The sequence below is a fragment of the Balaenoptera borealis genome (assembly GCF_965194805.1).
Source record: "Balaenoptera borealis genome assembly, chromosome: 8".
Lineage (NCBI taxonomy): Eukaryota > Metazoa > Chordata > Mammalia > Artiodactyla > Balaenopteridae > Balaenoptera > Balaenoptera borealis.
In genome coordinates this window covers 23,091,166-23,105,892 of record NC_138865.1, presented here as the reverse complement: position 1 = coordinate 23,105,892, position 14,727 = coordinate 23,091,166, and the positions used below count along the sequence as shown (strand labels likewise).

The window sequence follows — 14,727 nt, the reverse complement described above, 5'->3', positions numbered from 1 at the left end:
GAAACTAACATAACATTGTAAATTAACTATACTTCCATTTTTAAAAAAGATATTAGAAAAAGAATAGCTGCCCATTTTTTAATAGTATTAAAATGTGAACAATGAAGGGACAGATAATTACAGTAATATTAATACTAATAACAATATAATGCTAAAAAGAGGAAGAAAAACAGCATTGAAAACTCTTACTGTATGCCAAACACTGAGCACAACTATTTAAACAGCTCTTCTTATTTAATCGCCACAAAAATTATGTCTATTTTATAGATGAGGAAATTAGAGTTTGCAGAAGTTGAATTGCCCAAATCCACAGTTTATAACCAGTTTTTATTTTCAAAGCCTGTTTTGTATGACTCTAAAGTCCCAACTCAGGCATTAATTTAGTCTGAAAACTGTGCTTTTACTTTTCTGTGATATTAAGAAATCATAAATATTGGTCCCAAAACCAATTAATTTTTAAAAATCCATCAATAAAAGCAAGCTGCTAAAAGATTAACTTAAATAAAACACCTAGTGAAGATTTAAAAAAAACACAGTCCAATCAAATAAAATGTATTGAGTGCCCACAGGGACATTTTCTACCAATGTACACACAGTGTCTCTATCTGAAAAAGAAAACTACACTTCAGGGAGTCTGCTCTGAGAAATTCAGGCATCTACTGCCTTTCACATAGAATGTTCACTGGTGAAATGTTTTAGATAAAAGCTGATATCCAGAATCTGAGGGCTCTTTGCCTGAAAGCAGTGTACATGGCCAGCTTTTGGCAGTTGGTTTCTTCCTAAGGCCATGTCCTTCCTGAAAAGTCTGTCTATGCCTGGGGCCTTGTGAAAGGTACATAGGTCAAAATGACATTATTAATGGACTCCAGAATTGGCTCTACATTTGCTGGGCCCTGGACCCTATAAAAGCCAAATAGGTATGAATCTGAAAGATAAACTGAAAGGCCCAGGTACCTAGAGGAGAAAAATTCACAGTTGAAAAGGTTTCTTTCCTCTGGAGAAAAGGGGGACAATTTTTCAGGTGGTAGCAGGGAGAGAGGTGGGGGGAGATATTTTCAGGCAACTAATATAGTCCAGAAAGGCTCTGAATCACTGCTGCCCAAAGTGAGACTCATGTAGGAGGTCACATGCAACTCCACAGGGCTCATGTGTTTGCTCAGAACAGGAACAAACAACAGTCACACACTTTAATGTAACCGAGAGCTTCTTAGTTCTTCTATCAACGTTCCCCATTCCTTTCACCATCTAGTTAAACTGAGAAGCCAATGTCATGCATAGTTATTGTACATTGTACTAGTCAGGGTTCTCCAGAGAAAGAGAACCAATCAGATACATGTGTGTGTGTATATATATATATATATATATATATATATATATATATATATATATATATATATATATATAAAATCAGATAAGTGTGTATATTTACATATATATATGGAGATTTAATAGGAGAAATTGACTCACATGATTACAGAGGCTGAGAAGTCCCACAATCCACAGTCTGCAAGCTGAAGACCCAGGAGAGCTAGTGGTGTAGTTCCACTCGGAGTCCAAAAGCCTGAGAACCAGGAGAGCTGATGGTATGTCTTAGCCTGAGAGCAGAAGATCAATGTCCCAACTCAGCAGGCAGGCAGAGAGAGAATTCAACCTTCCTCTATCTTTCTGTTCTATTCAAGCCCTCAGTGGATTATATTATGCCCACCCACATTGGGGAGGGCTCTCTGCTTTGCTGAGCACACTGATTTAAATGCTAATATCATCTGGAAACACCCTCACAAACTTACTCAGAATAATGTTTAATCGGGAAACCCCATGGCCCAGTCAAGTTGATACATAAAATTAACCATCACAGTTACATAAGTAGCTTTTTAAAATGCAAAATAATAGCCAGAAGTGTTTAATACAATTAAACTCCAATTTCATTTACTTATCTATTATTGTCAGTAGATTATCATAAAGAGTGCTCAGGGGACATACTGATGTCACATCGTATATGTTTAAAACAAAATTTGATCAACTTACCTTAAAACTATTTCACATAGGAGTGTCTAAAAATAAATTATTGACAAAAAGCATTAAAAAAATTTCTACAGAGTCACCACTTCTTAAGGCAGGGAGGGCGACAGTTCAAAAGACAACATTCTTATTTATAAGAGCAATACATAGTTAAGATTCATCTCATCTTAATGCTATTGAATATCTATTTTGTCTTAAATAGAGCTGTCAAGGAGCATTTTGACTACAAAATGTCTGAGCCTTGTAAAAAACTTCCAGGGCTAATCTAAAGAAAATTGTCAAGAATACAAGGAGCAGGTCCATTTTGCCCCTGGGACTACAGTGAGGTGACAGCAAGGCTGGGCAATGCTTAAGGAGCTTGCCTGATGGAGGTAGGTTAAGCCTTTCATGCTTCCTACTTCTATTTACTACAGAAAAGAGAGGAATGAGTTTCAAACAAATGGGTGGAGGAAACTGTAAGGAAGCTCATGAAACAGGTCTAGTTTATTCCTTTTCTTTTATCTGGGAGAAGTAGGTCCAGAGTTGCTTGTCATAGACCCTACCTGGGGGAGGCAGCACAGTTCACAATTCCCTAAGTGCTACCTTCCTGCCCTGTGGTTATCTGAGAAAAGCAGAATATCTAATCCAAGCTGGCCAACTCCCATCCTCTCTACTAGAATTTGACCCTTGAATGCAGAAAAGCAGCAGCTCAGTGAGTTAAATGCCAGTGAACTTTCTCCAGGCGCAGATGCCCAAGCCACTTGCTTCCCATCTTCCTAAACTCGGTGTTCACAGCGTTCTCTGAATGGCAAGATATTTTAATGTCCTTTAAAAAAGAAACATTGACAACCTTAACTTATGTTACTTATATCAAAAGAACCTGAATTACTATCCTCCCTAAGTGAGTAATCTGTCATCTTTCTTTTTTTAACTTTTTGTTCTACTTCTGTGAAAAATGCCATTGGTAATTTGATAGGGATTGCATTGAATCTGTAGATTGCCTTGGGTAGTATGGTCATTTTAACAGCATTGTTTCTTCCAATCCACGAACAAGGTTTATCTTTCCATCTGTTTGTGTCATCTTCAATTTCTTTCATCAGTTTTTGGAGTACAGGACTTTTGCCTCCTTAGTTAGGTTTATTCCTAGGTATTTTATTCTTTTTGATGTGATGATAAATGGGATTGTTTCCTTATTTTCTGTCTTTTAAAGCTGTGTCTTGCAGGACCCTGCCATATTCCATTCCATTTTTATCAGAGACATCTTTTCCATAAAGCAGATCTTGATCATTTGGGGTCTCTAGTTATACCACTTCAGTGACCACTCATTAGATAAAAAATTAAAGTTATATTTTTGATGAACATGATTTGAGATTGCTATATTTCTTTTATTACATATTTAAACTTCTACCTCCTGCTATCCCTATCCCACCCCCATGAACATACGTGACAATTCGGTTTACTTAGTTTTTGTTAACTTTGCAAAGCAAGTGATTAGGAACCAGGACTGGAGAAATAAATAAACACGTCCCTTGCCTCAATGGAGCTTAAAGTTTAAATAAGAGAATTTACATGATCCATATGAGAGATGGATGAGTATGGTAAAAGAGAAATAAATGTGAGAAGTAAAAATAAAATACTAAAGTTCAGGAAAAGAAAAGAATGTGTTAAGACAGTTATCTGGAAGAGTGGGGCCATCAGAGTTGGGTAGAATTGTAACAGACAGAGATGGAGGGACATTTCACAGAAAATCCCACAGGGAGAGGCATGAGGGCAGTAGCCACCTGGTTTGTACAAATCTCTGATGACTTTACTTTTAGATGTCCTTCTGTCTCTCTCCCCCAACAGGTAAGTGATTCTCCTACAAGGTGCTCCCTAGGGGTTTTTTATCAAGTCTTGGCCAGAATTTATGCCAATGGCCCTCATGATCTGCTGCTGGTAGCAAACTGTTCCCCCTTCTCTCTTATATTTCCATGACCTCACCCTTTTACATCGTCTATTTTTTCCCTCTTGTACCTGGAGTTAGTGCTCCAACACACATGCAACACACTCTGTTGGCTAAGTGTCCTGTATCCCCTCACTTCTGTTTTGGGTTGAGATGCATTTGAATGCAATAACTTTTTCTACATTTATCTCAACATGCCTTTATTACAGAACTATAATGAGCTTGAGGCTTGGGGAATATCAGTTCCAGAATGCACATGGAAAAATGGCTGCAGTTCACTCTCAGCACAATCATAGGTGTGTTTGTTCTCAAGGTACAGAAGTCCTACAGAGGAGGGACCCCCTTGGCTCCCTGTGGTGAGTCAACCTCTGAGTCTTTATGGCCTCATAATGCTTTAGTAGTGCTCTGTGAGGGCATATTAAGTGGTCAACCACCAAGTCTGGAAGTAGGGCCTGGAGCTGGTAATACTGGCTGTTGACACCCAAGCCAGGCCTTGAAGATGCAATGGCTGGGGGGAGCTTCTGAGAACCTCCCCTTTCTGCAGCTTCTTCCTGGGATGTGAGATTTGGAGCTCTTTGAGCTGTGTCTGAGTCAACAACTCATTATCCACAAAAGCAAGGTCACTCAGAAACCCCAGCAGGTAGAAATGAACAGGAACTCTGTTAGAGTAATTTAGCATCCTTGACTTGAAATAACCTTCTCTATTTAAATGATCAAATAAATCATGACATCTCTCTCAGATGAACTTCTCTCTCCCCCAAAACACCAAATTGGCTTTATTTTTAGTTGAATATCTACTACATTCCCTTATATTTAACTACAGTTTTTTCTCACTGCAATTTGACTTCCCCTCTTTACTACAAATATATGGGCCATATGAGCTACCTAGTCACATGAAGTAAACTTAGCTCTTTCAGATCTGCATTCAATATATCTCTTACCATTATTTTAAATTATGGGATATTTAAACGAACCCCAAAATAGTGCTAGCATGTTAACACTTTGGATCTTCTAAAATTCACAAAACATTGCAGATATAGCTAAAAACTGATTCCCCATCTCTTCTGTTTTCAATTTTTTGTGTGTCATTTTGGTAATCTAAATCTTTGTAACTACTTTTATAGCTTTCCCAGACACTGAAACTTTTTGTGTCTCTTTCAATATAGTAACTAGGTTCATTCTAGTAATAATCTTCACTTTCTATTATTTTCTCTTTTTTAATTGAAGTATAATATAATTGATCTACAATGTTGTGTTAGTTTCTGGTGTACAGCAAAGTGATTCAGTTATATATATACATATATATATATATATATTCTTTTTCATATTCTTTTCCATCATGGTTTATTACAGGATATTGAATATACTTCCCTGTGCTATACAGTAGGACCTTCTATTATTTTCTTGTTTGCAAGTCATTTACAAAATAAGTTGCAAATGATTTACTAATAATATTTAATTTTGTTCCAAGAACCTACTAGTTTATATTTCTTCAAGTCTAAAAAACAATAAAAGAACATTTTAAATGTAGCACTTTTTAAAATTAAAACATATATATTTAAAGTAATTTCTTTATTTTCCTCAAATATATTTTTCTAACCTGTTCTTAGAAAAGAAAACTTTTTCTTACATGTAGAAACTACATAAGAGAATCCACTTAAATTTTACAAGGTCAATGTATTCAGAATAATAACTCCCATCTTGAATTTGTAAGAGCTATAATAACCTTTTAAATTAGAGTTCTGATGAGTTTTTAATGAAAACAACAAAGCCCTAATTACTGCAGAAAGTACAGATTAAGGATTAAATAATGGTTCTCTAAAGTCTTCAACAGCTGGCTGTTATTTATTGATTTCTTATGCCTTGTGTTCCAGGCTGATGCCTGCCAGGAGGACACAGGCTTCTGGCTGCTGCCCCATCACAGGAGCAGGAAGGTTCCTTAGGTCAACTGCAGTGAGAGTCATCTGCTTGGGCTGACAGATTGACAGAAGGAAACTACTTCCTAAAGTGGGCATAATAATTCTTATTATTCCAGGCAGCTAAATGGGGAATTATAGGAACAGAATTAGTTTAGATGTCCTTGGTAGCCTAGATCTGTTTCATTGTACAAGAAAGAGGAACAGGGAGGAAAAGAAAAATAATCTATTTGAAGAAGGAAAACATAAACTAAAGAGAGGAAAGGGCAGGATGAGAGAAAGAGAAAGAAAGAAAAGAGCATGTGATGCGATGGTGTCGCCTCTCAGCACCCAGCCTTTATGGTTAAAACCGCTACCCCTGCCCGTATGCATAGGGCTACAATGTTCCTAGATGGCTTCCCAATAGCCACATGTGCTTAAACCAAGGTGAGGTCAGACCGGAGCTGGCCAGTCTTATTACCCCTTCCTTTGAAGTTTGCTTTCCACAAAGGCTGAGTATGCAGAGTGTTCTTCTAAGATATTTCTAAACCAGAGGAGAGCAAGAAAAGATGCCTTTCTGGTAGTGGAAGCTGGAAGATGTAAAACTCAGAGCTTGCAAGAGGCAAGACTCCTACCACAGGGCAGAGACTGAACTTCAGGAGGGAGGGACTGAAAGATTGTGTGGAGAACCTTGCTTCCTGCTGCCCCTGAAGCTCAGCTGGGTCTTCCCATTCCCACTGTACAGCAGGATTTCCCATTTGCCTGTACTAATTTGAGTTGGTTTAACTTTGGAAATCATAAATGCCACAGCATGAAAGTAGAAATGAAAGAGAAAAAAAATAGACAAGAGAGGTTAGGAGAAGACATATAATGAAGGAATGGAGTAAAAAAAAAAAAATAGGCATGCACTACAGGTTTTCTCCCCTGTTGGCTTTCATGAAGTATGTGATCATTTTGGGGAGACCCCATGGCCAGGAGTTGAGAGCAGCCCCCAGCTAACAGCCAGGAAGAAGCTGGGGCCCTCAGCCCCACAGCACAAGGAAATAAATTCTACCAGTAGCCTGATTGAATTTGGCAACAGATCCTTCCCTATTCGGTCTTCCAGATGAGAACCCAGACCTGGCTGACACTTTCACTGAAGTCTTGCAAAGGACACAGATAAATCTGACCTACAGAAGCTACTAGCTAGTAAATATACGTTATCAAGCAGCAATAGATAATGCAGATTTGGTACCTGGACATGTTATCTTGCTGTAACAACTACCTAAAAATGTGAGAGTGACCGTGGATGCAGACAGAAGGAGGAGGATGAAAGAATTTTAAGGAGCGTGAGATAACAGCTAAATTGCCTGGAATAGACTGTTAGTAGAAATTTGGGAATTGAGGATGCTGTTGGTGAGGGCTCAAAAGGAAGTGAAGAGAATGTTACTGGAGTCTGAAAGAAGTGGGATTCTTGTTATGTAGTTTCAAGAGCTTGCAGTAACTGTCTCTTGCAGTTATTTAAGAAGTAGAACTTATAAATGATGAACTTGCTTCTATAGCTAAGGAGATTTCCAAGAAAAGATGTAGGTTCCTTCTGGTGTGTTCTTGCTATTTACAATAAAATGTGAGAGGAGAGAGATAAATTAATTGGGAGAAGAACTATTTTAAAAAAGGAGCCAAGTTTTGATGATTTTGAAAATCCTCCAGACGGCATAGCAAAAAAGCCAATTTTTTACAATACTTTACAATTTTTTACAATACTTTACAATTTTTTACAATACATTTGAGCAATACTCAAATGCTCAGAGTATTCAAAAAGCCTTTCAGGTGTCCTCAGATCCTCTCAGTTACACCAGAGGCCTCTAAAAACCTAAAGTATATTGTCCCTCAGCCTTCAGAGCAGAAACAAGAGGTAAAGAAGGACTTATCTAAAAAACACATGAGGGCTTTTATCTACAGATGTGAGCCCCAGGGAAGTCCATGGGAGACCCACAAGTTCTTTTTTTTTTCTTTTCTTTTTTTTTTTTAAATATTTATTTATTTATTTATGGCTGTGTTGGGTCTTCGTTTCTGTGCGAGGGCTTTCTCTAGTTGTGGCAAGTGGGGACCACTCTTCATCGCAGTGCGCGGGCCTCTCACTATCGCGGCCTCTCTTGTTGCGGAGCACAGGCTCCAGACGCGCAGGCTCAGTAATTGTGGCTCACGGGCCCAGCCGCTCCGCGGCATGTGGGATCTTCCCAGACCAGGGCTCAAACCCGTGTCCCCTGCATTGGCAGGCAGATTCTCAACCACTGCGCCACCAGGGAAGCCCTTTTTTTTTTTCTTGTTGGTCAATTTATTTATATTTTTAAATTGAAGTTGATTTACAATGCTGTGTTAATTTCTGCTGTACAGTAAAGTGACTCAGTTATACATATATATTCCTTTTTATATTCTTTTCCATTATGATTTATCATAGGATATTGCATATGGTTCCCTGTGCTATACAGTAGGACCTTGTTGTTTATCCATTCTATATATACTACTTTGCATCTGCTAATCCCAAACTCCCAATCCATCCCTCCTCCACCTCTCCTACCCCTTGGCAACCACAAGTCTGTTTTCTATTCCGTGACTGTTTCTGTTTCATAGATAAGTTAATCTGTGTCGTATCTTAGATTCCACATATAAGTGATATCATATAGTATTTGTCTTTCTCTTTCTGACTTACTTCACTTAGTATGATAATCTCTAGGTCCATTCATGTAAGTGCAAATGGCATTATTTCATTATTTTTATGGCTGTGCAATATTGCATCATATATATATACCACATCTTCTTTATCCATTCATCTGTTGATAGACATTTAGGTTGCTTCCAGGTCTTGGCTATTGTAAATAGTGCTGATATGAATATAGGGGTGCATGTATCTTTTCGAATTATAGTTTTGTCTGGATATATGCCCAGGAGTGGGATTGCTGGATCATATGGCAACTCTATTTTTAGTTTTTTGATGAACCTCTATACTCTTTTCCATACTGGCTGTACCAATTTACATTCCCATCAACAGTATAGGAGGGCTCCCTTTTCTCCATACCCTCTCTGGAATTTGTTATTTGCAGACTTTTTAATGATGGCGACTCTGACCAGTATGAGGTGGTACCTCACTGAAGCTATGATCTGCATTTCTCTAATAATTAATGATGTTGAGAATCTTTTCATGTGCCTATTGGCCATCTGTATGTCTACTCTGGAGAAATGAGACCCACAAATTCTTGCTAAAGTTATATCAGTAAAAATCTTGCCAGCTTGGACTGAAAAAGACATAGTACAAAATAAAAGGAGGTGATCAAAACGCTAAAATTCTACTGGCAGGAAACAGGCTGCTAAAACTTATGGCCCCAGAAGGTTTGTCTAGCACTGCTAGGCTGGATTTCTGAGTCACCTTTTATCCTATTGCTACTTCTGAACATTTGGCCTTATTAGACAAGTAGTTCTTTAGATGAACAAACAACAAGCAGAAACACAGTTACCCACGTCTCGCACACATCTGCCGTTTCTCTTAGTGTGAACAGTAGTTCTATAGTGTTTGAATAATGACATGAATGATGCTTAACCGAGGTTACTTACCATGCACTTCATAAGAGTATGTGCCGGAGGTAATGCTGTTGCCTGAAATGTAATAGATAGTAAAGTTTCTTGAGTAATTAAGAAAAAATTACACACTCTTATTTAATAACAGGGTCTTTCTTCTGAACATAGCATTCGTAAGTGGAGATTTCATACATGCTTTACATTAATTGCTTTAATCGCAGTTAGTGTAAAACATTTATTAATAAGTAACAGAGGCTAAACTACAATCCATATGCACAACTGACTTTCAGTGATTGGTAGGTTAGGTCCACAGCCCCTGATCTGAAGTACTTGGTGCCAAATGAGATTCATACTTCAGGGTTTTTCATGTGTTCGAATGGTCACATCATGTATATGCACATATTGATTGCTAGGTGGTAATCACATACATTATGATTTCTGCAAAAACTTATGAGTATTTATATTCAACAGGATAAAAACTTTATAAATATCATCAAGCAAGTTAGGCTTTACTGTTTATTGAGTTCAGGTCCAGCCAGGTTTTTACATCATGACAGGCCTTGTTTCTTTTAGAATATTTTGTAATTCAGAATTGCAGATAAGGGATGTGTACCTTTAATAATAGTCATCATTAACATGGATGGTGGATAGACCCAGACAGACAAATACTAAAGTCATTTACAAAAATAGGATAAGGAGAGCATCGGGGAAACATATAAAGCTGGAGAATGAGCTTTTAATGTGTTCTTATTATAAAAGTGAAAAAAGTAGGCCTCCTACAAGAGAACTCCATTCTCCTGGGGGAAGGAGATTAATGCAATGAAGCTAAAAGCAGGTGGCTCCGTTGCAACTTAAATCTGTCATAGGAAAGAAGGTGGAGGAGGATGATCTCATTTTGGTCTCTGTAGTGAAAACATAATACCAACTGCAAGACAGAACGGTCACATAAGGCAATTGGATTATCCTATATGTCATTTAAACAGTATTTTTAGATCGAGTGACACGTGTTTGGAGAGGGAAAAATATATATAAGAAACATACAAATATGATATTATAGGTTGAATTGTGTCCCCAAAATATATGTTGAAGTCCTAACTTCAGAACGTGACCTTATTTAGAAATAGGGTCACTGTAAAGCAATTAAAGATGAGGTCATACAGAATACAGTAAACCTTTAATTCTATATGACTGGTGTCTTTTTTTTTTTTTGGCCACGGCCACGCGGCATGTGGGATCTCAGTTCCCCGACCAGGGATTGAACCCGTGCCCCCTGCAGTGGAAGTGTGGAGTCTTAACCACTGGACCGCCAGGGAAGTCCTTGACTGGTGTCTTTAAGATAAGAAGAGTAGCAACACAGGCAGAGATACACAGAGGAGAAGACAACACGAAGACAGAGGCAGTGGCTGGAGTGAAGCATCGATAAGCCGAGGAATGCCCACGATTGCTGGCAATCAGCAAAAGCTAGGAGGAGGCAAGGAAAGAGTCCCCCTCTGGAGCCTTCAGAGAGAGCCAACACCTTCATTTTAGACTTCTGGCCTCCAGAACTATGGGAGAATAAATTTCTGTTGTTTTAATCCACCCAAGTTTGTGGTAACTTGTTACAGCAGTCCTAGGAAATAAATACATATGTTGATGAGGCTTATAAAGGTATATTACTTTCACTATTTAAGAATACTAATATTTTCAGTAGTACGAATAAATATCCTAACTCATGTTAACCTCAACCACTTTTATCTAACATTAATGCTCCAGGAAAAGGCAGAATTTATAAGTAATTTATTCTGTAAATTATTTACAGAATGTAGGGGACCAGTAAATATCTGGCTGTCCTTTTGAAAGAAATAGTTAGTATAACATTAGCAATTATCCACTAGAGAGATTTACTTCAGTAAAATAAAAATGGTCGTGGTGAGAAAATGTTAACCAAGAAACCTATCTAGATGAGAATCTGATGACAAACCTGGTTCCGTTCACATTTCTAAGACTATGTTCCTAGAATTCAACTGCAAACCTACTAAATAAATAAATAGAGTGATGCTTCCAAGAAGGGCTTGAACAGAGATGCTGGTGTAGCTTTCCAAGAAATTCTCTCAAATATTTTCAGAAAACTGTGATGATCCAAAAATGAAAGCCTTTGTCCCTGCAATTTACAACTTTCACTGTATTTATGCTTTTCATCATCTTGTAGTTCTCTTCTAATGGAATGTTCCACCCCAGTCTCCAAGGTCATCTCACTGTTTCCTGTGCTTTCAGTATTCATGCTTTTGTTCATCTTATTCCTGCTTCCAGAAACATTCTCCTTACCTCTTCAACCTGTTGATAACATGAGGCTTTCTTCACGGCCCATCTCAGGCCTACATCATGACTATCTCAGCCTGCAGTACTCTCTGTATTTTGTGAACTCCTAAATTCCTGTGCCTCATATTTGAACAATCATCAGGGTAATTTTCTGACTATTTTCTATACAGGGTTCTGTATTTTTTAATGGGCAATAGCATTAACATCTTACAAAATTTTCTCCAGTGACTATTTGCCAGTGATGGATGCAGGAGATGTGAAGATAGAGCTATTCCCTAAAGGAGTTCAAAATATAGAGAAACACTCATTGTTTTTCCTTCAAGTACCACTGACCATGTGCAAACCAGGGGCTCTGGAAATGCAGAATTGGGAGGAATGACTTTCAGTCTGGGTGATCAAAAATGCATCCTGTGAGAGCTCTGAAGAGTCTAGATCCAGAGTCATACACATGACTTATTAGGATCAGGAGAGATGCCCCTGTTCAGGGATGCCAGACTGTACCAACTTTGGTACCCCATTAACACTGGGATGTCAATAAGCTATCCTCCCCAACCACTAGGGTTCCCAATTGCTTTGAGGATGTCACACAACCTTTGTACCCTTGCCTATCTTTATTAAACCATTCTTCATTAAACTTTAAAATGCTGAATCTATTTAAAAAAATGCATCCTGGGAGAGAGTACGCTTGACTCATTCATTCATTATATAAACACTTACTGGTGTCCAACCTGCCCCCGGCTTGTTCCGCTCAGGAGGCACATGGGGAAAGGCAGCGTGGGCAAAGGCCACACTCTAATAGGGGGAGTGGCTAACTGAGAGTGAAAACAATTTTACAGTTAGCAACTGCTCTCATTTTATTGTTTGGGAGGAATAAGAATTTTATTTGTGATGTTATGTTTTTTCCCTGAGCACTGGCCCTTTCAATGTAAGCAAAGGGTAGATGACAATGTGTGGATATGGTGCTTTCTTAGACCTGTGTAACCAGAACATGGGAATTTCATGATCACTATCATTTAGAATTTGTGGGGGGGAGTCATGTTAGAATGTTTATAACATTCCTTTATTCCAGCATCTCTTTTGATAGGAACTCTGGCCACACATTTTTAATATTGTTAATCAGAGCAGAGCAAGATATTTAACTATGTACTTATTAAATGTGTAATAAATACCTTTATAAATATCCAAAAAAGTTAAGCCAAAGGAAAAGCTACTTTCCTCAAAGAGACATGACAATTCATGTAATTAGAAACAGAAACTGTATCACTGCTGCAAGATAACACAAAGTGGTTAAGACTCCAATGAATCCCAATGTGTTCCACAGCCTGTAGATTCCTTCACATAACCAAACAGCAAAGGGCTACATAGGACTTTTCCTCCCAGGGAAGTGCTGTGCCCCTCCACATGCTTGTTCATGTACTATACATTTAAACATCCAGCATCACAGAATTCCCAGATTAAATCAGGAAGTGAAAGAATAAACAAATTTTACTAATGTGAAGCAATGCAGACATCATGACAAACTGCTGTGTAACTGAAAAACATAAAAATAAAAATAGATAATGACTTTTAAAATTTTCTTAGACTTCCACACTAAATTCCCATTCAGAAATTGCTTTACCTTTGTTCCCCTCCTAAATTGTACTTGTGCAATATATTTTGAAGTGCAATATGCACCTTGCTGTCTCTTAGGAATATTTTCAATTTAAGTTGGTGGATTTAGTTTCTCTACTTGATATAATAGGTTTAAAATGACATGTGTGGGTTTTTTATAGTATTTTTTTATTTAATTTATTTTTTTTATTGAAGTATAGTTAAGTTACAATGTTGTGTTAGTTTCAGGTATACAGCAAAGTGATTCAGTGATACATATGTGTGTGTGTGTATATATACATATATATTCAGATTCTTTTCCTTTATAGGTTAGTACAAAATATGGAGTATGGTTCCCTGTGCTATACAGTAGGTCCTTGTCGGTTATCTATTTTATATATTGTAGTATGTATATGTTAATCCCAAACTCCTACTTTATCCCTCTCCACCCACTTTCCACTTTGGTAACCATAAGTTTGTTTTCTATGTCTGTGGGTCTATTTCTGTTTTGCATTTAAGTTCATTTGTATCATTTTTTTAGATTCCACATATAAATCATATGATATTTGTCTTTCTCTCTCTGGCACTTCACTTAGTATGACAATCTCTAGGTCCATCCATGTTGCTGCAAATGGCAATGTTTCATTCTTTTTTATGGCTGAGTAATATTCCATTGTGTGTGTGTGTGTGTGTGTGTGTGTGTGTGTGTGTGTGTGTGTATATACCACATCTTCTTTATCCATTCATCTGCCAATGGACACTTAGGTTGCTTCCATGTCTTGGCTATTGTAAATAGTGCTGCAATGTGATTTTTTCAATAGAGGAATATACCCAGATGCTGTCTTCTCCTCAGTATTACTTCCAGTTCCTCTAGCCATCACTGGACATCAGGAACTGGCTGATCATCCTGAACTAGAAAGAAGAAGGCAGGAACTATTCAAAATACTCTTGCTAAGTGTTTTACAAAAAATATAAAACACTCTAATTCTCAATGTTTCCAATGTTTTAAATTACAGTATGCTAAATAAATACAGTTTTCATCTGGCATAGCTGTGTAAACAACCAGTTTGACTATGTGACCAGATTAACATAAAAAATCTCACTAGAGATTCTGCTTGAACTTTCTCAAATCCAAGAGTCGTTGCACAGATTTGGTGGTTCAATCAGAGACAAACATGTCTGTGTGCAAATAAGAACCCTGAGGAGCTTGTGCCTGGACATGTTTCAACCCTCAGTGCTTTCCTAACCTATTTTTCTCTTGGTGCCCTGTATTCTTTTGCTTTAAATTAAAAATGTACACGAGTATGCTTAATGGAGTCCTGTGTGTCCTTTCAAATAAAAAAAGTTGTGAAATCTTCTCACTTACCAAATACATATGCCACATTGCAAGAGACATTATTATGACTCCAAAATTTAGAATGTGACTTGAGATAGCATTCCCAAAGTAAA

At 37.7% G+C, this 14,727-nt stretch overlaps 1 protein-coding gene across 1 annotated transcript in view; it reads right to left on the bottom strand.

Moving 5' to 3' along the window:
• The window catches only part of LOC309633727 (uncharacterized protein), a 1,009,062-nt gene that overhangs the window by 125,006 nt on the left and 869,329 nt on the right, over nucleotides 1-14,727 (bottom strand). The window contains exon 17 of the mRNA XM_082402982.1: nucleotides 9,427-9,468. Within this exon, the coding sequence (XP_082259108.1) occupies nucleotides 9,427-9,468 (42 nt within the window). The remainder of the gene's footprint in view (nucleotides 1-9,426; nucleotides 9,469-14,727) is intronic.